General features: G+C 35.7%; 1 protein-coding gene across 2 annotated transcripts in view; it reads left to right on the top strand.

The window, feature by feature from the left end:
* MYO10 (myosin X) overlaps positions 1-24,880 on the top strand; it is a 233,476-nt gene that overhangs the window by 204,551 nt on the left and 4,045 nt on the right. For both annotated transcript variants that reach the window (XM_044665583.1, XM_044665593.1), the window contains 13 exons: positions 283-526; positions 1,883-1,978; positions 5,636-5,729; positions 6,375-6,430; positions 9,349-9,491; positions 9,982-10,176; positions 11,433-11,590; positions 14,196-14,319; positions 17,194-17,491; positions 18,467-18,674; positions 20,187-20,323; positions 23,043-23,163; positions 24,280-24,732. In XM_044665583.1, coding sequence (XP_044521518.1) covers positions 283-526; positions 1,883-1,978; positions 5,636-5,729; positions 6,375-6,430; positions 9,349-9,491; positions 9,982-10,176; positions 11,433-11,590; positions 14,196-14,319; positions 17,194-17,491; positions 18,467-18,674; positions 20,187-20,323; positions 23,043-23,163; positions 24,280-24,732 — 2,327 coding nt within the window. The remainder of the gene's footprint in view (positions 1-282; positions 527-1,882; positions 1,979-5,635; positions 5,730-6,374; positions 6,431-9,348; positions 9,492-9,981; positions 10,177-11,432; positions 11,591-14,195; positions 14,320-17,193; positions 17,492-18,466; positions 18,675-20,186; positions 20,324-23,042; positions 23,164-24,279; positions 24,733-24,880) is intronic.

Here is a 24,880-nt window from a genome sequence, read left to right as displayed (position 1 = left end):
TCAAAAATCCTGATGACCTACGGTTATGGAGCTTAATTTGAACTAAACACTGTTAAACATTCCCCACCCCTATGCTATTATTTGATTCACACATGTTTGTTTAGGAAGAGTTATGGAAATGATTTTTTTTTAAAAAATTGGACTGAAGCAAAACCTTATTATTATTGTTATTATTATTTTAGTTTATTTTATTTTTTTAAAATACACCTGAGTATGGCTACAATCCAGGTTTATTTTTATTCTATTTTTTCTTAACTTATCTCTGACCCTCTTGGGTAACAGGTGGCTTAATGAACTCGTGGAAACGTCGCTGGTGTGTCCTCAAGGACGAGACTTTTTTGTGGTTCCGATCCAAGCAAGAAGCCCTTAAACAAGGCTGGCTACACAAAAAAGGTGGTGGATCATCCACCCTCTCCAGGAGGAACTGGAAGAAACGCTGGTTTGTTCTCCGTCAGTCCAAACTGATGTACTTCGAAAATGATAGCGAGGAGAAGTTAAAGGGCACAATTGAAGTCCGGACAGCCAAGTATGTTATGGAACCTAGTTTGATGAACCGTTGCTAAATTATAGAAGCCAATACTAATATGAGTCCAGTCTTTTCTTTTTCTTTTTTTCCTAAGTTCTTAGCCATTCCCAAAGTGTGGGTATCAAATACATAGAAATAACAATAGTGTTCTCTGACCTGCATGTGATTCTAAGTATTATAAGATTCCCATGGAAACTTCGACATGGTTTTTTAAATTGAATTTAATGCAGCAGACTAGATCTTTATTTAAGGGCTCCTGCTGTTCTTATTAGCAGATTATACTTCCATGGATAGCTGTGGAAAGAAGATATCATCTGTGAATAACTATTTAATAGACTTTTTGTAGTCACAATTAGACATTTGGCTCTCATTTAAAAGACAAAGCCTAGCCAGTTGGACTTGTAATTAGCCAATTGGAAGCACAATTAGTTGCACTCAGAAATAATGGAGTGAATAAGTAGAACAGTTGGTCAAAGTTCCTTTTAACAATTTCACCCTTCAGCATATCACTTTCAGAATCTCTGGACTGCCAAAAGCCAGACTACTAATTGCTAAATTGAGGAAGAAGCTGACAACAAGGAGATGTTTTCAGAATAAATGTATTTTCTTCCTCTACTGCCTATTTGAGATCAGAATTGTCCTTTGAATCTCTCTTCACCTTGTCCTGTTACCTTCTATCTTTCTCTCTGAAAGTGGGAGAATTAGTGCACTCAAGAGTCTCCCCTTTTTCTACCACAAAGGATGTCACATATGAAAAAGGCTTATAGATGGAAGTCTTATTTTCCTTTAGCAAAACCATTTACTAAGCACTAATTTTATTCAAAATAGGCTGGCAAAGTTAAGTCTGCTTTAAAAAAGTCCTCTTCCAACCTTCCATTGCATCTAAAAGTCTCACCATTTAAGGTACTCTTTCAGATGAAGTCATTTCTTCTAGAAACTCCCTTGAAACGCACTTATGATTATCTAGACTATGTTACCAGGATCTATTATTTCAATTTTTTTATCATGATCACAATAATTAGCAATTTGTTGAATAGAGAGTAGGATCCTAAGAAAGGGGGTAGAGAAAAGCTAAATGTCTCAATAGAAGGGGAACAGGAAAAAAAGAATCTTAAGTAACCAGAGGAGCAAAGAGGAATGTAATGTGTCAGAAGCAAATCAACACCTGAAAATTATCTTTATACATAGAATGGCATGAGTTGAGGATTTATGATTTTTACTTTTAACCCATCAGAAATAAACATGATTAAATATAAAATCTCTCTTTGAAGGACCATTTCCTAGATTGTCTTTCATTAAATATTATTAAGATTGTAGTATTCCTCATTTAAGGTTAGTTACACGCTTTCATTTCAGAGAGATCATTGACAATACCAGTAAAGAGAATGGAATTGATATTATTATGGCTGACAGGGTATTCCATCTGATTGCTGAATCTCCAGAAGATGCCAGGTGAGTGGGAATTAATTGCTTTGTTTCTGTGGAATTGGTCCTTGCTTTCACATGGATTACAATCCTAATGGTCCCAGGAAAGTGTTTAGTCAATATTTAACTGCACTTAAAGTAAATGAACACTTGAGAAAAAAGGACATGAATTTTCATGTGTGGGGAAGCCTTCCTGGGCAGAGGGGTATAGGAAAGCAGTCTGTCCCGCTCTGTTTCTTGCTATGGAGTCAGGGTCAGATGTGATTTGCTTTCAGATGCAGAAGAGGAGGCTTAGTATAAAAGGACGTCACTTACACACAGTATGTATAAATTGGGGTAGATATTGAGAACCCAAAGCTCTTGGGTTGTTTTTTTTTTTTAACACAGCAAAAGCAAAAAGGTAGGAAAGGACAGTGTGATCTGTAGTGTAGTATAATAATCACCGGGGTAGAGGCCTTCTCACTCACACTTTTAGGAGGCACTTTGGACCATCAGAACTCCTACATCCAAATCTGGGTTCCATCACTGATTGCCTTAGCATTGGGGGAGAAGGAAGATATCAACAGATAGTTCATAAACTGGTTTTTCTGTTATTTTGAGCCTTATCTTTCAACATAGATATCAACATATTTTGTTTTTTTATTTTTATTTTATTTTAAATTTTGTATATTTTAAAACATTCTGAGTTAGGGCTCTGCAGGCTTGACCAGACTGCCAGAGGGAGTAGATGACACACACAAAAATTCCTGCCAGCCTCAAAAGACCTCAGTTTTTTATTCACTTTTTCCTACCTAAGCAGCAAAATAATCTCTGTAAAAAAGCTTTGAATATTTGAAAATAAAGGCTTTCTAAAAACAAAGCATAAGGTAGTACGATTGCTACTTTTTAGAAGTGAACTTATTGGGCAGCCAGTTGACTCAGTAGATAAAGCCAAGCTTGGAGATTGGAAGTCTGGGCAAGTCACTTAACTCCAATTCCCTGAACTGATGCTTGGTATCAAGACAGAAGCTAAGAGTGTATTTTAAAAAAAGAAAAAGTGAGCCTGCCTTGACCTTCCATGTTTTTTCTTGAGTTATGTTAGGAACAAGTAAGGCCCTGGATAACAAAGGTCCAAAAATGTCATACTTCTAATTCCTAAATGTAACATCCCCCAGCTCACATTTTTTTTCTTCCCTTTACTTAAAAATGATTTCATTTAAGTGTGACAAGTTCTCAGTACCTCACCCCACCACTTGTTCTCTTTGAAAACCATGAGTTGACATAGCACCATGGCAGCAGCGGTAAGAGGAAAGACATCAGCAGGGGAAAAAATCTTCCCATGGGAAGAGACTCCAACTTCAGTTAGATCCATAAATTATACATAAAATAGAAAAGCAAACAAACTTGGAATTATAGTCCTGTAATTCCATTTCATGGCCCTGGAGACCGCGTGTGGTTTCTTGTGGATAGCAAAAATGACCACAACTTCTCAGTGGAATTATAGCCCCGGCCTTTGGCAGCTCTCCCTTGTTTGATTTGTACCATATTGAATCAGCTAAATTTAACCTTGTGGATATTTCATCCAAGTGCTTCCTTTCTTCCACTGACCAGTGCATAGAATAGTTGTTGTGCAGCACTTTTCTAGTCCCAAATTATATTTGATTAGGAAGAAGAAATGTGAGTAATTTTAACAGTGTCCTCTCTAAAGACTATGAAAGAACAATACATTCCCTTGTCATCTTGAGGATTTTGTAAATGTTCATCTAGTTACTTAAAGCTGAGATGCACATATACTTTCTTTACATACATATGGAAGCATTTGGAGTAACTTTGATCGGTTAATTAGAAATTTGACCCCTTGGTTAGCTCAGGAATTCATTGAGCTAATTATTATTAAAAGTATTGTGTATTAATTAAACTATTTATAAATTTATAAAATGTAAAATAAAATAATTTCTAAATTAATTAAAACCATTATGTATTTTGAGATGACATACTCTTTAGTAATATAGCTTTCCTTTAGGAAATACCAAAGGAGATACTTATCTTTTATCCCTTTATATATGTGTGTATATAGCTGATATTTCTCATATTTTTAGCTATTTGTTGATATTTTATGGACACAATGTAATTGTCTTCCAAGAAGAAATAGGATACTCTGTTTAAGCACCTTTGACACTGACAGTGCCCATATGCTTGCTCTTTTATCATTTCTTCTCTTTTTGCCCTTCCTCTCCCCATAAAAACAAATTAAATGCGATAATGTTTCAGAGGAGAGTCCATGTCTTCATATACTTGTTCCTTTGATTTTTGATTGTTTGTTTTTAAACCTTTACCTTCCCTCTTAGAATCAGTAACTGTGTATTAGTTCCATGGCCAAGGAGCAATAAGAGCTAAGCATTGGGTGTTCAGTGACTTGCCCAGGTATCTGAAATTAGAATCCAAGACTTCCTGTCTCCAAACCTGGCTCTATCCATTGAGTCATCTAACTACTTCCATCTCTACCCCGCGCAGCCCCCCCCCCAAAAAAAAATTCTTTTATTTTTAATGTACTAACACAATTTTTAAACTTAAGTTTATTTGTTTGCCATGTAAAATTCTCCAGTAACTCCCTCTCCTTCCCCCATTTTTGAAAACATTAAATTTAAAAGGTTTTGTACAAATAAAAACCAATGTAGTCATGATTGGAAGAAAAACAGTAGGAGGTAGCTAAGTGACTGCAAGTATTGAGAGCCTAGAGATTGGAGGTCCTGGGTTCAAGTCTCTAAATCATTATTGATTAAAGAAATGCAAATCAAAGTACCTTTTGTTTTACACAACAGATAGTTCATCACCCCCAAGCCTCTTTCGAAAGGGTACTAACTGATTTAATTATAAAGCACTCAACAAGTAGTGGTCCCTTAGTTCAGATCTTTTTCTGCTTCACTGTAACAGGGTAAAAAGGAAGGCTTATACTTCTTTGTTTTTTGCTTTTGATGATAATTGAAGGTTGAAAGAAAAGAAAATATCCTGAAACTAAAACATCTAAGGAATATAAAATGATAGGAAAGATGTGCTTTCTGACTCATGCAATAACTCCTAGCTCTACTATGGAAAGGTCGTTTGACTCATTTGAAGAAAACTATATCATGGGAGGATAGCTCATGGCCTGGGAGTGTTTATGGAACAATTTTCCTAAATAGTCATGATGAGACAATATTTCTGAACACTTAAAGAGGATCGGTTTCCCCATTCCTTCCCTTTATATTACACAAATATTTATTTGTATTGCCTGTCCCTTTTTATAAATCATTTTAAAAGAAAATAATCCTGTAAATGTATTTGATAAGACTTTTCAGTGGAATAACTAACAGGCATTTTTACTAAATTTACTAATTTGATAGGGACATTATTTTTATTTTATTTCCACAAGTATATTTCCTGCTATATTGAATAATCTCTTGAAAGGGGAGCATGAAGCAAAGAAAATTTCTTATCCTTATGAAATTGTTGCTATAGAGTATCTAAAAACAATCAGTTACTATATTTTTTAACTACTCCTGAACAAGATAAAAAACCTCAGTTTCTGCTTCTGATTTTCTACGTAATGTAACCAAGCAGAAATCAGAGGCCCCTTCCAAAAGGTTGCTTCTAGGCCAGCCTTTTTATAAATGCAGAGTTTGACCTTTCTTTTTCAAAACGACACCCACTCTTTCCTCCTTCCAGTCACTGGTTCAGTGTGCTGAGTCAAGTCCATGCATCCACAGACCAGGAGATTCGGGAGATGCATGATGAGCAAGCAAATCCACAAAATGCAGTGGTAAGTGAAAGCTTTACTTAGCAGCTAGCATGGGCTGAGGGAATTAAGAGTACTAATATAAGCTTGGGAAGAAATAAAATAAAGATTATCTTTTGTTTAATGAACATGGAAAGCTAATAACATGACACAAAGATGGGGAAATTGCTTTTCTGTTCCCTTTAATGATAGACCTATAACCTGAGAGGGTAATAAATGGAATTTGATAGGCAAAAAATGATGCATAAAAGAAAAATAAAACAGGATGAACTAGAAAAACTTGTAACTTTTTTTTTCCAAACAGGCAAGACTGGTGATTTTTATCCTTAGTCCTGAAATCAGTATTAAGGCCATTATCTTTGACTATTCAGAGAGGAGATATCCATTCTTGAATTGCAAGAATAAGCTTTTAAAGAAAGTTTCAGAATTTCTTTCCCTGGAAGAAAGGACTTTCACACTGGATCCAGTTTTCAGTAGACATTATAGGTGATTTCTAAAGAAGTAAATGCCTCTTGTGTGGAAAATCTTTTTTCTTTTGCAGATAACAGAGGATTAAAGGGATTCTTTCTAATATTTTTGCTGAGCCATAGAATTTCAAATCTAAAATCTACTATATATAGCTACTTTAAAGCTCTCCTGACTTACTCCCTCTTTCATTCTCAATTGTAGGGCACTCTGGATGTGGGATTGATTGATTCTGTGTGTGCTTCTGACAACCCAGACAGGTAATTTCAGCCATTACTCTTTTTTAATCTTATTTTCATATCTTAATAAACTTGAAAACCTGATTTCATTTTTCCCAACTGAGTTTTTTCCCCTGTATCTAACCAGTTTTTCTTCTCACTTAGTGATGAAATAATATTATGGTCAGTATATGTGACTTGCTTGAGAAAAAGGGATCAGAAGAGCTATTTCATGTCCAGTAATCTCATGTACTTCTCTTGGGTTTGAAAGTTCATAAAATAGCTTCCTCACAATAACTGTGTAAGATCAGTAGCCTAAGTATTTTTATCTCAGTTCTATAAGTGAGGAAACTAGGGCTTACAGATACTATGACTTGTCCTATTGTCACATTAAGCTGACACATAACTCAGACCTTCTATCACAAAGCCAGTCTTTCTTTTTCCTCCTTTTTCATATCATTAGTAATTGTTTGTAGGAAAAAAGTAGGGAAGGAACAATTTAACTTTTCGGATATTTTCAACAGAGCACAATCAAAATAATCTCCATTTTGGCAAAAGTAAAATTGAATTTAGATTTTTATAAAAAACTGAAAATCACCATAGAAGAAAAAAATCACATAGAAGGATTTCCCTGACTCACTTTTCCATCCACCCTGGCCTTCATAAAATTTTTTAAAAACTTTTTATGAACAAATAATGAAGTTTACATAAACTAGAACATTAGCTTCTTTATTCTAGCCTCCGTAAAGAAAAAGTTCCTTTGGACTGTGTAGTATACTATTCTTTGTATAATCTCAATCAATTCAGAAGTGCTCTTTGGAGGTGATATTCTTTGGATTTTTTACATTATGATAATATTTTTCTCTCTGCTTGCTTTTGAGTTCCATTCTCCCTTCTTCATCACACTGAATTTCTATTCAAATTCACTACACATTTCTTAAGCATATTTTATTTTCTGCAGTAGTGGTTAACATTGGGCATATAGGAAGGGGCTTCACCTTTTTATGAAATCCCATTGTTCCAGCATACATTTTTCTCTTTTCAATTTTGGAGCATCAATTTGGAGCATTAATTAATAAGTAAGTATTCTAACACATGATCTCCTGTGCTTTATTTAAATGTTACACATTTGTTTGACATCCATAAATTTTAGTTTCATAATTGGGGTATAATTGAAGAAAGATACCTAGTATAGTCTGTATTGTACCATAAAAACTAATGAGATTAAATTTACAAAGCTTACTCTGTGAAAACTTTTAATTTTTTATTTAAATATGCATTGGCTACTGCTTATATGTAAAAACATTACAGGCTATGCAGATGTTAATCAATTATTTTAACTCTTCAGAGTGTTTATTTGAGCAAGGCATTTTACTTTTTCAATATTAATCCAGATATCTAAAACAATTTTGTATTATATGTTGTATTCTGGAATTAATTGCCTTATTATTCCACATTTATTCACTTCAGAAATTTGAAAGTTCTATATTTCTTTCCCTTTAGAATACTTCCACATTAGTTGCATGTTGCCAATAAGATAATAATCCTTTTTTTTTAAAATGAGCAATCCTGCAAAAGGAAAACAATTGTAAGAAAAAGTAACGTGACAAATTTTATATTCTAATAATTTAGTAGTAATGTAGAATATTGGTCAGCTGCCAAGGAAGCTAAGGAATCTTAAGGGACAGCTAAGTGATGTGAATAGAACACCAACCCTAGAGGCAGGAAAGTCTTAAGTTCACAGCCTCGATTAACTATTAGCTGTGTGACCCTGGGCAAATCACTTCACCCTGTTTGCCTCAGTTTCCTTATCTGTAAAATGAACTGGAGAAGAAAATGGCAAATCACTCCAATATCTTGGCCAAGAAAATCCCAAATACAATTATGAAGGGTCAAATAGGACTGATATGACCAAACAATAATAAAGTATATTAAGAATATATATAATAGAGAATCTCATTTTTTTACCTCTTTAGATATTGTGTAAGACTCTCTTTCCCAGCATCCCATTTGCGTATTCACGCTGCTTACTAACATAGGAAAGATATAAGTTTTGTGTAGCTTTTCCCTCTCCTCTTCCCAGAATGTGGCTGTAGAGGCTGGGGGGAGAGCTTGGCAAGAAAGTTTGCTCACGTGGTCATACTTAAGCTTTGTACTTCTATTTCTTATTTCTTCTATTTCAAGTGATTACTAATAAATCTTATAAAATATAATACTTGGAGTTATTGGATATTTAAATTTTACAATACTGATATCTTTCAAACAGTAATTTTCTTCTTTCCGAAGATTTATAAACTACACAAGTCCAGACTGTTTTTCTGGCATAATTTAACAAATTAACCTGAGGCCATCAGTCATGAAACAGATCTAAAGCAGTCAAAATATTCCCAAACAGAAAAGAAGCCAAAGAAACAAATTTTATTATCCTTTTTTTTCTGTCACTATGTCCCCTCTTCCTGGCCCTCATTCCAAAGTACATGCATGTACCTGCCAGAATATTTTGAAAAGATACCAAGACATTTCACTTTTTTAACTTTTTACTGATTTACTTAGTTCAATGATACTTACCTGCCATTCATTACTCATCCACAATAATATAACCCAATAGAGACAGAGAAAAAGTTGACTTTGGGAAAATCATCATTTTTTCCTCCAGAAGTCACTTTATTTAGCTTTCCCAGAACAAGCCAGGTTTTCATTTGGAAAATTTTGCATAGAAAAATGTTTTCACTTCCCAGAACCTTCAGAATTTGTTGCTCCAAGTGTAAAGGTTAATGAAGCTTAAAATAAATGCTCCAAAAGTGAACAGTGTTTACTTTAATATAAAATACTAATAGCACAACCGTGTTTCTACCTATGATTGGGAAGCCAAGAAAGAGTCATTTTAGTGGTGGTTCAAACAAAGGTTATGTTGACAGTTGAGCTAATAGATTTTTCCACTTTCTCTTCCCTGGATACAGGCCCAATTCATTTGTGATCATCACAGCTAACCGGGTCCTTCACTGCAATGCTGACACTCCAGAGGAGATGCACCACTGGATAACTCTGCTGCAGAGATCCAAAGGGGATACCCGGGTAGAGGGGCAAGAATTTATCGTGAGAGGTAATAACCAGGGATTGCAAGATTCTTTCCTAAGAGCCATGTGCACTATCAGAATATTCTTTAGCAATATTTTTATTTGTGTGACATTGTTTAGAAGTTAATTTGGAAGTAATTAATTGGCCCAGTGAATACTGAGCCAGACTGAGAGATGGGAGATTCTGGGTTCAGATCTGGACTTGGACCCTGCACAAGCCACTTAGCCTCGGTTACTTAGCCCTCATTGCTTTTCTGCCTTAGAACCAATCCATAATATTGAGTGATTGTAAGACAGAAGGTAAAAGGGTTTTCTTTTTTTTCCTCCTAAGTTAATTTGACTCACTTTTTTATGTTTTTTTAAAAGTTATCTTATTAATAAGTGCAAAAGTCATTTGAAGCCTCAATAGAAATGCAACTAGGTTTTGAGCATCACCTGACTTATACTTTATATCTAGTATTTTAGATGATTGTTAAGGCTTTTAATTCACATCATATAAATAATTATTCTCCCAAGGATGGCTACACAAAGAGGTAAAAAACAGCCCCAAGGTGTCCTCACTCAAGCTGAAGAAGCGTTGGTTCGTCCTAACACACAACTCCTTGGATTATTACAAAAGCTCAGAGAAGAATGCTCTGAAACTGGGCACCCTGGTCCTGAATAGTCTCTGTTCTGTTGTCCCACCTGATGAAAAAATCTTCAAAGAAACAGGTAACTGGCTCATTTGCCTTCATGACCCCTTATAAAAACTACCATGGAGCAATGTTTCTTGTCTCAAAGGGCTCTGCTCAGAGCCTAATTTTTCTCTTCAGATATTTCTTTATAGCCCATTGCTTCTTTTTAGACTCTGTGCTTGTGGGTTTCACTATAAATAAGATTCAAAATAAACATATAAATGAAATTTTCAGTTTGTCCGAGTTATGGGAAAGTTCACACAAAATTCATATAAAGGCAAGAAAAGTAATAGATGAGATTTTTCTGAGATTTGAACATTCTAAACTCTTCATAAGCATCAGTTAATAATATCATACCTTTTAATGATATATGCCTTTAGAGACCCTTAAAATGTAACTAATTTTAAGTTAATGGATTGATTTAATCTTGGTGGCATTTCTTTACGTACATGATCCCTGGCAGGATGGGACTGTTTTTCCACCTGTACATTCAGCTTCTTACATGATTCAGTGTAAGGAATACATTGAATTTCATAAATTGCCATGACCAAAGAGTAATAATTTAATTTTTAAATTGCAGTTAAGTTTTTCTTTCCACTAGAAAACAATATATACAGCAGAGTCACCTATCTTTTAGAATTGGTCATTTATAGATGTTCTAGTTTTTAGTGGGAATGGGAATAATTGATGTGGCAAATTCTGCAGATTGTCTTACAGATGCAGCAAGATTTAATCATCTCCATTCTTGTGTTCACTCTTTCATCTTCATTAAAAATGTATAGCATTATAATCAGTGGTACATGCAGCATGAAGCAGAGCCCCAACTCTCAGTAAGATTAATAGAAAGCAAGATGCATAAATGCATCCAGAAGAAATGTTTTCTGTTTTTAATAGATTGGAAGTTGGGTAGTGGGATTGGTGGTCTTTCTAGTTTGTTTATTTTTCATTTTGGTTTTTATCTTTTTTCTTTTTGTCTTAAATTCCTCCCAAGTTTTAAGGAGGTTAGGAAGGAAAGAGGAAGAAAAAGACATAAGCAGTATCCATATATACAAACTTGCCTGGCATAATCATTTCTTTAGAGAGTCTTAAGAGAAGGGAATGAGGAATTGGAGGGAAAAGAGTCCATTGCCCACTTCTGTCTAACCACCATCACAGTGGTCCCAAAAGCATAAGCCTCAGCTTTAGAGGGAAGGATGTATCACACTTGTAATGATGAATTTCCTAAAGAAACATTAATTCCAGGCAGACTCCTTGGTTCAGAGAGGTTTGTAATTGTGTTTCCTGATACTTCAGGCTATTGGAATGTCACTGTGTATGGACGAAAGCACTGTTATCGCCTCTACACAAAATTGCTCAATGAGGCCACCCGGTGGTCCAGTGCCATTCAAAATGTGACTGAGACTAAAGCTCCAATTGATACTCCCACCCAGCAGCTGATTCAGGATATTAAGGTAAGATAACCAACAGCAAGATTTCTATTCCCATTCTTATCTTTGTATCCAGGGGCTCATTGGCTTCAGCACTGACTTTAATACTCATTTACTAGACTGGGATGAGAAACATTGTTATGATTATAGAAGAAAATGAAATTACTTTTTATCTGAATTTCCCCTTTTCAGGCAAGAGTCTATACACTTTAGAAAAGATAGACTTTAAATAGACTTCAATTGAATATTTTGGAGATATGAATATTTTCACACTTGCTGGACTAACCTTTAGGATATTCAGAGAAAGATCAGAATGTCAGATCTTACAGGGCACATCCTCTCTAATATTGTGTGAAATTTTCCATCATTGTTCTGTAAATACTGATTGGACTTCAAAAGGATAGAAGTCCATAAGAAGTATTTAGAAGGCCTTTTGTTTTGTTACAATTAAAAATGATAAAGACTGATAAAATAAGAGAAATTAGTATTTTAATAGCCATGGCCTTGTTGGTGAAATATCTATGACCACACTTGACTACCTTTAAATTTACTGCTGGAGCCCATCCTCTCTCTCCTACGCCAGCCAGCTAACCAGGAAACCCAAGAGACCTTCTCTAGGCCCCCCTGAATTTAAGCTGCCCTATGTGTGGGAACCTTTGACGTCCCCACGCCCAAAGACCGGAAACCCATTGGAATCATGGGTAATGTAGTCTCAAAGCCCACACATGTCCATAGGGAGTCTGATAGACACTTCCAAATAGCACTTCCCTGAATTCAAAACAACCAGTTTATATTTCTATTCTGAGGTATCAGTTCTGAGTTATAAACTACCGCTAGTATTATTTCCCAATTGAGTCTGGAATCTGGATAATCCATGGACAATTACTTGAAACCTGACAGCATCCCTCTATATAACTCTGGGACCTATCAGGTCAGAAGTAAATTTTCATAGCTGTGTTGTTCCTAAGACCTAACATTTTTGTGAGGTCAAAAGGATAGAGGCAATGTTATTTATGTTGCCCAGCTATGGAAATTCAACCATAGAAGAAAGAAATAAGATTACTTCCTAACCTGTTTCTGATCTAAAGCTAAATGTTAATTATATTTCTTGGTTTTCAAATAGTTTTCATTTCCTCTCCTGAGATGATCAAAAAATGATAGTGAAGGGCAGCTGGGTAGCTCAGTGGAGTGAGAGTCAGGCCTAGAGACAGGAGGTCCTAGGTTCAAACCCGGCCTCAGCCACTTCCCAGCTGTGTGACCCTGGGTAAGTCACTTGACCCCTATTGCCCACCCTTACCAATCTTCCACCTATGAGACAATACACCAAAGTACAAGGGTTTAAAAAAAATGAAAAAAAATGATAGTGAATAAACACTTAAGTTTGTGGCATAAAAACTTTGTAAAAGCAAAATAAGGAGGAGGTGCTGGTGACTTGACAGCAACTTAGTAAAACCTAACCTTTGGGGCTATTCCCCTTATGAGCTCCTAAATCAACCCATTCATAATTTTCTGCTTTCTTGTGGGCTATTTTTCTGTTTTCTTGTGGGCCAACTATAATAAAATGGTCCAAAGGTTTTTATGTTCAACTGCCAGAAATTTTGGGGAAATGTTGTAAAACTGCAAAATTATCTATGGACTAAGAATCCTTTTATTTAGAGCACCTACTTTGCTAAGATCAGTGACAGTCTTCATTATTTTTGAAGATCTTTGACAAAGATCAATGTAAACCAAATCATCTTTTAAATTTAATTTTATATATTGATCCTCACTTATCCTTTTTCTTCAGTAAACTTAGAAAGAGATTAAGTGAAAATTTTCAAGTCTGAAAAGAAACAATGATGTCTTAAACTCCATTTTACATTTTTTGAAAAAAGGAATAACATTTGATAAAGGAATAGTAAAAGTTTCCTTAAAACATCAAATTGACTGAGAGTGATTCATTAGATTTTTTTCCACCTTTAAAAAATTCAAAGCAGTAAAAATAACTGGATTTCTCATGCTCCAAGTACAGGGTATTATAGCACCAAGAATAGACTGAAAGATACATTGATAATCTGCCAATATATTTTTACATGCTAGGTGAAAGATAAGTAAGAAATAATATGAATGTGAAATATTATTTGGAGTAGAGTTCAATTTTTTCTAGTTGCTTGGGAAATAAATTTTTGTTGAAATCAGCTTTATTAATAGTTTTTCTGCATATATTACAAATTTGGGAGAATATCAGTGAGAAAATTAAGGAGATTGGGGATTTGAAGAAGTTGTACACTTTTTAAAAGTATGATTTTGGTTACTTAACCAAATAATTTCTATATATGTCATTCCACTTTTTAAAGGATACCAAGTTCGTGGAAATAATAATAGAAATGCATTAGGGAAATATTTGCAAGTTAAAATTAAAAAAAAAATAATTCCTTCAGAAAAACTTCATGTTGAGAATTAATTTTCCAAATCTTTTCTGTCTTTCTATTTTTAAACATCAGTAATTTTAAAAATTGTATTTTATGACCATTCAAAGACTTTATAATCAAGGAATCCTCTTTTTAACAGAAGTCCATAGCATGGTATTTTTGTTGTATGATAAAATGCAAATAGGTTTTTAGAATTAATTTTTTAAAATATTTTTAAGGAGAACTGCCTGAATTCTGATGTGGTAGAACAGATTTACAAGAGAAACCCCATTCTGCGTTACACCCATCACCCATTGCACTCACCGCTTCTGCCCTTGCCTTATGGGGACATTAATCTAAACTGTAAGTATAGACTACAACTATAGACTGTTCAAAGACACATATTTTCTGTCTTAACCAACTTGGTTTCTAGATGCAAGACTCTATTCTAAGTGCTGGGGAAAGATACAAAGAAAAGCCCAAACAATCTCTGTTTTCAAGGAATTCACAGTCTTAATAAGGGAAGTAGAATGCAGACAGCTATGTCCCAACAAGGGATATACAGCATAAATGGGGAATAGTCAGCAGAAGGAAGGAAGGCACTTAGAATTTAAGGAAAATTGGGAAAGGCTTCTTGGGAAAAGGTGGGTTTTTAACTGAGGCTTGAAGGACTCCAGGAAAACTACAAGGTAGAAATGAGGAAAGAGAGCATTACAGGTGTGGAGAATGCTGGTAAAAACACCCAAAGTTGGGAGATGGAGTGTCTTGTTCAGGGATCAACAAGGAGGTCATTTTCAATAATGAAGAGAAAAACTGGGAATGTAAATACAGTTACCTCAGCATCCGTTACTTAGGATAACTAATGAGAAAGAATGATCATCTGAAAGAAATTGGAGCCAGATCTTAAAACTGATTACCGTAGGGCCCCCCGTTTGTGCAGAGGAGATATTCCAAGACCCACTATGGACATAAGCTGATGCTCCCTCTCCCCACTCCTGCCCCTAGGTTAAAGGGGCCCCACTTACCCCATCATCTCATGAGGTTTTGAGATTCATATGATGCAGGTTGGTGTGGCAACATATTCAGCTGCTGTTGTCGATCCCAAAGCCCCAGAATAAGGCATAGAATTGCAAACAACATCTTTTGAACTCTTTTAAAAATTTTCTTTTAATTAATTAATTAATTTAGAGTATTTTTCCATGGTTACATGATTCATGTTCTTTCCCTCCCCCCTCCTGTAGCCAATGTGCAATTCATTTTTGTTGAATTCTTTAAAGAGATGAAGTGACATTTTTAGATGTTACTCATGCTGGACTGTACTTATATCTAATAATAACTTAGAAAGCATTCTGAAAGAAGAGGGCAGTTTCTCTTCTAAATAACGGCAAGGGTGATGCCTTATGCCACATTCTTAGATGGCTCTTCACAGAGATTGACTCACTGGTTAGGTGAGACAGAGTGGAGAAAGAGCTGAGAGGTCTTTGCTGTTGGCACTTCTTAACCTTTTTTGTGTCATGGACCCTTTTGGTGGCTTGGTGGAGTCTGTGAACTTCTGTGCAGAAGAACGTTAGTAAATGCATAAAATAAAGAATTTAAAAAGAAACAAATTATGTTGTAATACAATTATCAAAAAAATTTTTTTAATAAATTTACAAACCCCAAGTTAAGATTCCCTGCACAAGACTAAAGCACATGAGCTAAAAGGACACCCCAACTCTATTAAAAATAGATTGAATAACTCAGTACAGAGCAAGACACTGTTGTTCAATAAGTGTGTATGCACATGTGTAATTTTTAGTATTCATATTGTAACCTATTTAAACATTGTAGAGGAACTGAGAGAAAACCTGGTTTAACAATCTTTTCTCTTTTCAGATATTATTGATTGGGGGGCCTTTTTTCACTATTATTACCTCCCAATATCAAAGGATGCTCCCTTGTGACAAAGAAAATCAATTTAGCAAGTCAAACCTTTATAATTACATCTGGTAGTATTCTGTACCCAATGTCAAACAGCTCTCTTTAGAGGGTAGAAGTATATGTTTTCATCAGAGCTAAGTTTAATTCTTGCATTTAATCTAAATTCTTTTCACTTTCTAAAATTGTTAAATAAAATATACATTGTTGTAATCATTGTATATGTTGGGCACACAGAATCATAGATTTAGAAAAGGACCTTTGAGAGCACAGAAGGTAGCCAATTCATTTTATAGATGAGGAAACTGAGAACCACCAGGATTTGTAAATATCCAGTTCTCTTTATATATAGCAGTCTGATAGATGACCCTTAGTGATAAATGCAAGATCAATGTGTTTAATGTCCTTATTTTGAAATAAATATGGTTCATAAATGATGATGGTATGTCATCTAGTTTAAAAAAGCTTCCATCTATAGTAGTTAAAAAAATGTTTTGGCAAGTATTTCAGTGCTAAGCATCAGTTATGTGAATTATTTCTTCGTATGGAAGAATTTATTACTTGACAATGTCAGATAAATGTTGCAGCAGATTAATTTGGTGGCATGTAGTTGGCCCAAAGAAATTGGGCCTAAACTTGAATGAGAATGAAACCAATGAAAACGCATAATTAACATTAACCTCAAATTTGTAGCAAAGCTACTTGGTTCCTTTTCCTTAGTGATTAGCAGATAACCATTTACCAGTGACAGCATCATCTTCAAAAAATAAAAAATAACTGAATTCTTTACCTATACTCTAGATTTTAGAGATAGTGCTTTAGTCTGTTTTTAAAGCTTTTTCCTCCATATCTCTGATTTTTGAAATATTACCTTCAATGCTTAGCTACCTTCCCTGAACCTCTTAAGAACCCATATAAATGTGCTCCCTTTCCCCACCCCTGCCCCTAGATTAAAGGAGTCCCACTTGAAATATTTCCTCCTATCATTCTTCCTAGAAATTACTGTTACCTATCTACTTAGGGTGGTAGATTTAGGGCAAGAAAGGATTTTAGAGGCCAACTATTCTGATTCTCCCATTTTATAGATGAGGAAATTGAGTCTTGGAGAACTTAAGTATCTTACCTAAGGTCACACAGGTAGTAATCACATGAGGCAGGTTTTGAATCCTGATTCTAAATTGTAGCCAGAAGTATGCTTTTCACTTCAACTACCTTGCCTAACCTTGTCACTTCATGCAGTTTGTCTGCTGCTCAATTTGTATATTCTCCCAAACCTTTTAAAAAACCATTCCTATTTTTTGTTCTGTTGTGTTTTCCTAGTGCTAAAAGACAAAGGCTATACAACTCTTCAGGATGAAGCCATCAAGATATTCAATTCCCTCCAGCAACTGGAGTCCATGTCAGACCCTATCCCTATTATTCAAGGCATTCTTCAGACTGGGCACGACCTCCGACCTCTCCGAGATGAGCTGTACTGCCAGCTCATCAAACAGACCAACAAGGTGCCTCACCCAGGCAGTGTTGGCAATCTGTACAGCTGGCAGATTCTGACTTGTCTGAGCTGCACCTTCCTGCCCAGTCGTGGGATTCTGAAGTATCTCAAGTTCCACTTGAAAAGGTAAAGTCAGAAAAAGTCTTATTTATATGGTTAGAGGGAGAAAGAGGAGTGTTATTATTAGGGGATTTTTAATTTTATCTCCCATGTTGCTCCACCAAAATAGATGAATGAAAAACATCACTTTTATTCATGCAATAATTTGATTCAAATGTAAAGAAATGGAAGGCCCTGAAAAAAGATCTCTAAGCACCCCTTTGCCAGACTTTGAGATTCCCTGAATGAAAAAAATGATAATATTATCAGACACTTAGTATGTGCCAAATTATATGCTAAGTGCCAAGGAAACAAGATATGCCCTCCTCAAAAAAAAAGGGTAGATGCCTCTCTCAAAGGAGTTCACATTCTAATAAAGGAAAATAACCTATATAAGGGATGGGTGGCCAGGGGAGAGTTTTGGACTAGGAAGTCAAGAGATGGTGAGTCAGCCCGTAAACAGTTGGACAGAAGGAACAATACCCAGGGGAAAAGAGATGAAAATTTCAAAACCGTCCTAGAAATATTATGTAATTTTTATACTCATACCTGTCTTCAGGGAACACATCTCAATGAGTGTAGCCTATGTGCTCAGGCCACTTCATGAGAAAAATGAATTGGCATTTTATATTCCACAGAGAAAAAAATCAGATTCAGGCTTTTATTTACTTTATTTTATTGTGGATGAAGGCTATTTGGTTTTGGTTTTTGTCCTCCACAAGACTGTTTGAATGAGAGCCCCAGGTGTTAAAAGGTAAGTTCTTTGATTCAAAGATGAGCTGGCAACAAACCAGGTACACTTTTAAACATTTGGTTGTTTTTCTCTTATTTAAAATAAAATGGACATGTACCATGTAGCGATCAGGGCCAGTGAGTCACTGTGATGGCCTCTTATTGGATCTTAAGTAAAGTCAATTCAGATCCCCAGGAGCACAGACTACCAATTCTTCATTAAATTTTTTCCTTAAAACTTGTAATTAAAGGCCAGTGCTTGTCTCCTAGGATACGAGAGCAGTTTCCTGGAACAGAAATGGAAAAGTATGCCGCCTTCGTTTATGAGTCTCTTAAAAAAACCAAATGCAGAGAGTTTGTGCCTTCCCGGGATGAAATAGAAGCCCTGATTAATAGACAGGAAATGACATCTACTGTTTATTGCCATGGTGGAGGATCCTGTAAGATCACCATCAACTCTCACACTACAGCTGGAGAGGTGAGATGTTCTACTCTCCTGTTTTCCTATTTATTTGTATGTGTGTGTGTAATGTCTGAAATATTAAATTGTCATGCAGATATACGTAGAAGGTGCTTAACTTGATGAATGTTTTTATTTTCTTTTTTATTTATTTTGGGGAGGATGTTATTTTTTTAATTAAAAAAATTTTTTCCCATGGTTACATGATTCTAATTCTCTCCCTCCCTACCCTCTTCCTACCCCCCTCCTGGAGCTGACAAGCAATTTCACTGGGTTATACAAATACATTAGCACTCAAAACCTATTTCCACAGTATTCATTTTTATAATAGAGTAATATTTTAAAACCAAAACCCCAAATTATACACCCATACAGAAGAGATAAATCATAAGTTTTCTTCTGGTTTTTTAACTCCCACATTTCTTTTCCTAAATGTGGATAGCATTCTTTCTCATAAGTCTCTCAGGATTGTCCTGGATCAATGCATTGCTATCAGTAGCAAAGTCAATTACATTTGATCATTCCACGATCTTTCAGTTTCTGTGTACAATGTTCTCCTGGTTCTGCTTATTTCACTCTGCATCAGTTCACAGGGGTCTTTTCAGTTTTTATAGAAATCAAGCACTTCATCATTCCTTACAGTATAATAGTATCCCATCACTATCACATACCACATATTATGGTGCTAAAAGGAATAATGAACTGGAGGAATTCCATGTGAACTGGAAAGACCTCCAGGAATTGACGCAGAGTGAAAGGAGCAGAGCCAGAAGAACATTGTACACAGAGACTGATACACTGTGGTCCAATCAAATGTAATGGACTCCTCTACTAGCAGCAATGCAATGATTCAGGACAATTCTGAGGGCCTTATGAGAAAGAATGCTATTCACATCCAGAGAAAGAACTGTCAGAGTAGAAACACAGAAGAAAAACATATGATGGATCACATGGGTCAATGGGGATATGATTGGGGATGTAGACTCTAAACAGTCACCCTAGTGCAAATGTTAATAATATGGAAATAGGTCTTGATCAATGGCACATGTAAAACCCAGTGGAATTGAACGTTGGCTATGGGAGGAGGGGAGGAAAAGAAATGAATCATGTAACCATGGAAAAATTTTCTTAATTAATCAATTAAAAAATAAAATAAAATTTAAAAAACTTATCACATACCACAATTTGTTTAGCCATTTCCCAATCAAGGGACACCCCCCCCCATTTTTTGCCACCACAAAAAGTGCAACTTTAAATATTAAACATTGTTGTATTTTGTGTCATTTTTGCTCATTTGCAGTGTGTAAACACCCTCATTTCTGAAAATATCCCTTTCCCTTCTTGTACCCTGACAAATGGCCCTTATGCCCCAAAACACACTTTTAGTTCTTCACTTTTACTTCTAAATTGAGGTACCAATACATTTTGAATTTTAGGTAAAGGTGTACTTATTACTATTGTGGTTTTTTTTAATTAACAACTTGTAGAACTCAAAAGATTCTAAAAGTTTTATTTTGTTTGTTGTTTCAGGTTGTTGAAAAATTAATTAGAGGTTTGGCCATGGAGGACAGCAGAAACATGTTTGCTCTTTTTGAGTACAATGGCACTGCTGATAAAGCAATTGAAAGCAGAACTATAGTGGCTGATGTCTTAGCCAAGTTTGAAAAGTAAGTCTCCTTAAAGTCTCACAATAGCAATTCTAAAATGAACTATCATAAATAGTAATCTATATTATCTTATTTTGTTTGATTCATCATATTGTTTTTAGTTGGTTGTATTCCATTTCCTTAGTCTTTGTGTGAAGGAACCCCCTCCCAAGATCACATACTGGGGTCCTAGCTGTGTCCTGGTACTGCATGGGTCATGGGCAGTGACCTAGGCACTAAAGCCGGAAAGGATCAGGTTATTGATCCAGGGTAAAAGAGAAGGACTAAAAAAAGGGAGTTTCAGGAAGCAGGCTCTCTATACTGCCCTGAAAGGAAGGTGGAGGAGGGAGCCATGAGGAGGGAGCCCATGTGGCTAGTTTAGAATAGGCTTCTTTCTCTCTTATCTGTCTGCCTTTTCTTTCAAGCAAATATTAATAAACTCTGTGGAAACTAACAACTAGAGTTTAATGTTGTTTTTACATCCTTAAATACAGCTATACTTGTATCACATAGAAAGTAATAGGATTGTAGATATTGTGCTTTATTCTAAAAACATTGATTTGCTGATATTCTTATTAAGATATTCTTTAACAATTCTTTCCTGCCTTCTTTGTTTTCTCCAATAAGCAAATCTTCTCATCTGTATCAACTCATTTTTCCCATATGAACTCATTTTCTTAACAAAGGGGCTAATATACAGCTTTCTTCGGAAATGACCACTAAAACCATACATCCTCTATAATTTAGTCAATTCTCATGATGTTCTTATACATAATGCAACCAAAGCTTTCCAAAGTGCATATAAATCTATTAAATAAGACAATATAAGGGTTCTTAACTTCGTATCTATGAGCAGGTTTCAGATTTGTGAAAGCAAATGGAAGAAGGGGGGAATTATGTCTTTATTTCAATATGATTCTTTGAAATACTGTACATTATACTTTATGCATTAAAAACATTGAGAAAAGTTATAAACCCTGGCCTAGAATGGATAAAACTTTAATTGAAAAGTCAGTCTAGCAATTTTCTAATATTTTAATAGGGATTGACTCACTCAAATACAAAGTAAATATACACTTTAAAACTCATTCATCTGAACCCCATGAGCTTCTAGGACCTTCAGAATAACTGGCAACCTTGAATGTCTTTTTATTTAATCTTTCTGCCTGTTGAAGCTATCCTGTTTCCCTTGAATAATAATTGGAGATCTTTTAGTAGGTACTGTGTACAGGGAAGATGTTGCTAGGACTTGGAAATTCAAAAGACAAAAATGAAACAGTCTTGGATTTAAAGTAGTTTTAATTTTACTGCCTTTCTAGCTTCTAGAAGTGCTCCATCTTCTCCTGTACATCTCATCCTTCTTATCCTGCCTCTCTTCCTCTACATATACTTCTCTCGGCACACTAATAAATTCAGATGCTTCTCTTAATTCTTATAAATACTTTTTTATGTAGTTATCTGATTTTTAGTTTTTTGGTATTAATTTATTTTGAAGCTATGCTTAGTAAGCTAACACAACCCCTGTTCTCCATCTCCAACTTGAGTTTTAGATATTTTCACCCAAAATATTTCAAATCAGACTTATAATGTATAAGGCCTTGTTTCAGAGCAAATAAACTTCATCTCCTATCCAAATGTAATGAACCTTATGCCAAAATATGGGGCCAGTTATTAAGATGTTTTGGTTTTTTCTCTCTCTCTCTCTCACGTCTGAAGGCAGAATTGAACCCAGGTACTTCTGGCTCCAAGTCTGGTGCTCTATCCATTGTGCTACCTAGTTGCTCTTTGGTTAGTTTTTAAAGAAGCTAGGAAGAAAAAAATAAAAAGGCAAATAGAGAAGTATTCATGGTTTCCTTGTTCCAATGAATTGTTCTCTTTGTGGACTTAGGAATCAGCAGAGTGATGAATATGTAGATATATTCAAAAAATACTTATTTTAAAAAAATTAAGTACTAATATTTTTTGAAAACTGATAACTGAATGAAACGATTCTGTTTTAACTTATATTAACTTAAATGTATGAGAATATGATGTCTGTTGAGCCATATAGAGGGTATCCCAAAAGCCTTCCCAAGTAAGAAATAAGAAAGGAATAAGCATTTTTATAGTGCCTACTATGTGCCCAGAACTATTGAGCACTTTCCAGATATTATTTCATTGGAATCTCACAATTATCCTGCAAGGTAATTGCTATTATGTTCTGATCCCCATATTGCATTTGAGGAAACTTGAGATTTGCTCAGGCTCATATAGCTAGGAATAGTGTCTGAGGTTAGTTAGAATTCAAGTTTCCCTTTCTCTGTACTGTACCATTTAACTGTATGTGCGTATATAAAACCCCTCACAAATATGTATGGACATTATATTACTATGGTAGAATGTTAAACATGCAAAGCTAGCTTAAAGGTAAAGAATTCGAATTCTGGTTCCAGAGAGCAGCTAATGGGGAAGAAAAAACTCCTCTCCATAAAGCAGGAGGCAGGAAGGGAAGGGAAGTTAACAAATTCTGAACATGACAAAAGTAAGCAATCGGGATATTGCTATCTCAGTCAGTTTTGCTGGATGATTTTTCTTTACAAAAGAGGACTAGGAGGAAGGTATATCAGGAAATGATTGTCATGTAAAAAATATAAAAGCATTAAGAAATCTTAAAAATAAAAAAAATGTAGGAGTCCTCTGTGGAATATATGTTAACTAGCATTTTGCTCTTTAAAAAGCATATCATGGTTTGTATTTTCAGGCTCACAGCCACATCAGAGGTTGGTGACCTGCCCTGGAAGTTCTACTTCAAACTCTACTGCTTCTTGGACACAGATAATGTTCCAAAAGACAGTGTGGAATTTGCATTTATGTTTGAACAGGTAAAAAGAGAATGAGAGGGAGAGGGAGCTATTTCAAATAGGTTTCTTGCCCCAGCAAATAGTGGGAAACCTTGCTAATTTGTCATATAGGGGGATAGTTTTAATAAAACTCTTGAACAATGAGTGATTAAGGGAAGGGAATGAAGCATTTATCTAATGCCTAGTATGTACCTATCCCTATGTTAATTTCTTTACAAATATGTCTCCTTTGATCCTCATAACAACACTGTGAGCTAAGTGCTCTTATGATTCCCCATTTCACAGTTGAAGAGACTGAGGCAAACAGATTAAATGGTTTGCCCAGATTCTCACAGCTAGGAAACACCTGAGGCTGGATTACCACTCAGGTCTTCTCCACTCCAGGAACCCAGTATCTGTTCCACTGTGCCACCTGGCAGCCTCACCCAATGAAAGAAAACATTCATTAAGCACTTCTCCGGTGCTAAAAGGAACATCGTAGTAAGAATAGGAAGTAAGATCATCCTTTCCTCAAGGAATGTCTATTCTCAAAGGAGAAGCCAACACTTCTATAAACAAAGCAAAACATCTGTTGCTATATGCATGAGAGTTAAAACTGCTACATTTGTGTTAGTTAAAACCTTCTTTCAACACTTGGAGCAACAAGTGGTGTACGCTAGACGCATGTGGCAAAAACAAAACAGTCCTCATGGTTCACATCTTAGTGGAAGGAGTTGTTTCCAGGGAGGGACGTAGGAGTTGTTTCCAGGGAAGGATGCTACAGAGCATCAGGGAACTCATTCAGGCAGTGAGCAGAGCCATAAGGATGCTCAGCCAATACATATTTCTAGTAGAAATGATAGTGTTTACTTGAAAGTCAGAGGGATGGAAGAATTAACATGTGGGTTGGCAGGAAGGATGGCAAGAAGGCCAGGAAGGCTGGGGTATAGAGAGGGCATCAGGTATCCTGAATGTAGGGAGGACATAAGAGACTCTTCCCAATTAGAGCAGCACAGTCCTCAAGGAAAGAATCCTGGAGTTGCCATGGTGAAGTCCTCCAGAGCTTGGTCTCAGGGCAAGAAAGATGGATAAAATGGAAGATGTCTTAAATACATTTTGAATATAGGGTCCCTGAAGTTGCCTTCTTACTCCTTTTAGGCTCATGAGGCTGTTATCCGAGGTCATTACCCAGCTCCCGAAGAAAACCTTCAAGTTCTCGCTGCCTTGAGGCTTCAGTACCTGCAGGGAGATTATACGATGCATACTGCCGTCCCAGCATTAGAGGAAGTCTACCCTTTACAGAAACTCAAGTCTCGCATTACACAGTCAACCAAAACCTTCTCGCCTTTGGATAGGATGGAGAAGAGACGCACTAGCTTTTTAGAAGGAACGCTGAGAAGAAGCTTCCGGACGGGGTCTGTCAGCCGACAAAAGATCGAAGAAGAGCAGATGTTGGATATGTGGATCAAGGAAGAAGTCTCCTCTGCTCGAGCCAGTGTCATTGATAAATGGAAAAAATTACAGGGAATGAATCAAGAACAGGCCATGGCCAAATACATGGCTTTGATTAAAGAATGGCCTGGATATGGCTCTACACTCTTTGATGTGGAGGTAAGGCAGCTACGGGTAATGATGTGAGTTAAGAGGGTAGTATGTAGAGCCAAGGACTTAAAACAGAATAAAAGAAATTGAAAGATAATAGAATAAATGCTACTAATAAAGGATGACACTTAAATGAATTTAAAAAACTCATTTGGCA

The sequence above is a fragment of the Gracilinanus agilis genome, chromosome 1, assembly GCF_016433145.1.
Source record: "Gracilinanus agilis isolate LMUSP501 chromosome 1, AgileGrace, whole genome shotgun sequence".
Lineage (NCBI taxonomy): Eukaryota > Metazoa > Chordata > Mammalia > Didelphimorphia > Didelphidae > Gracilinanus > Gracilinanus agilis.
Note: the sequence above shows the minus strand (reverse complement) of the source record. Positions and strands in the feature narration are given on the sequence as shown.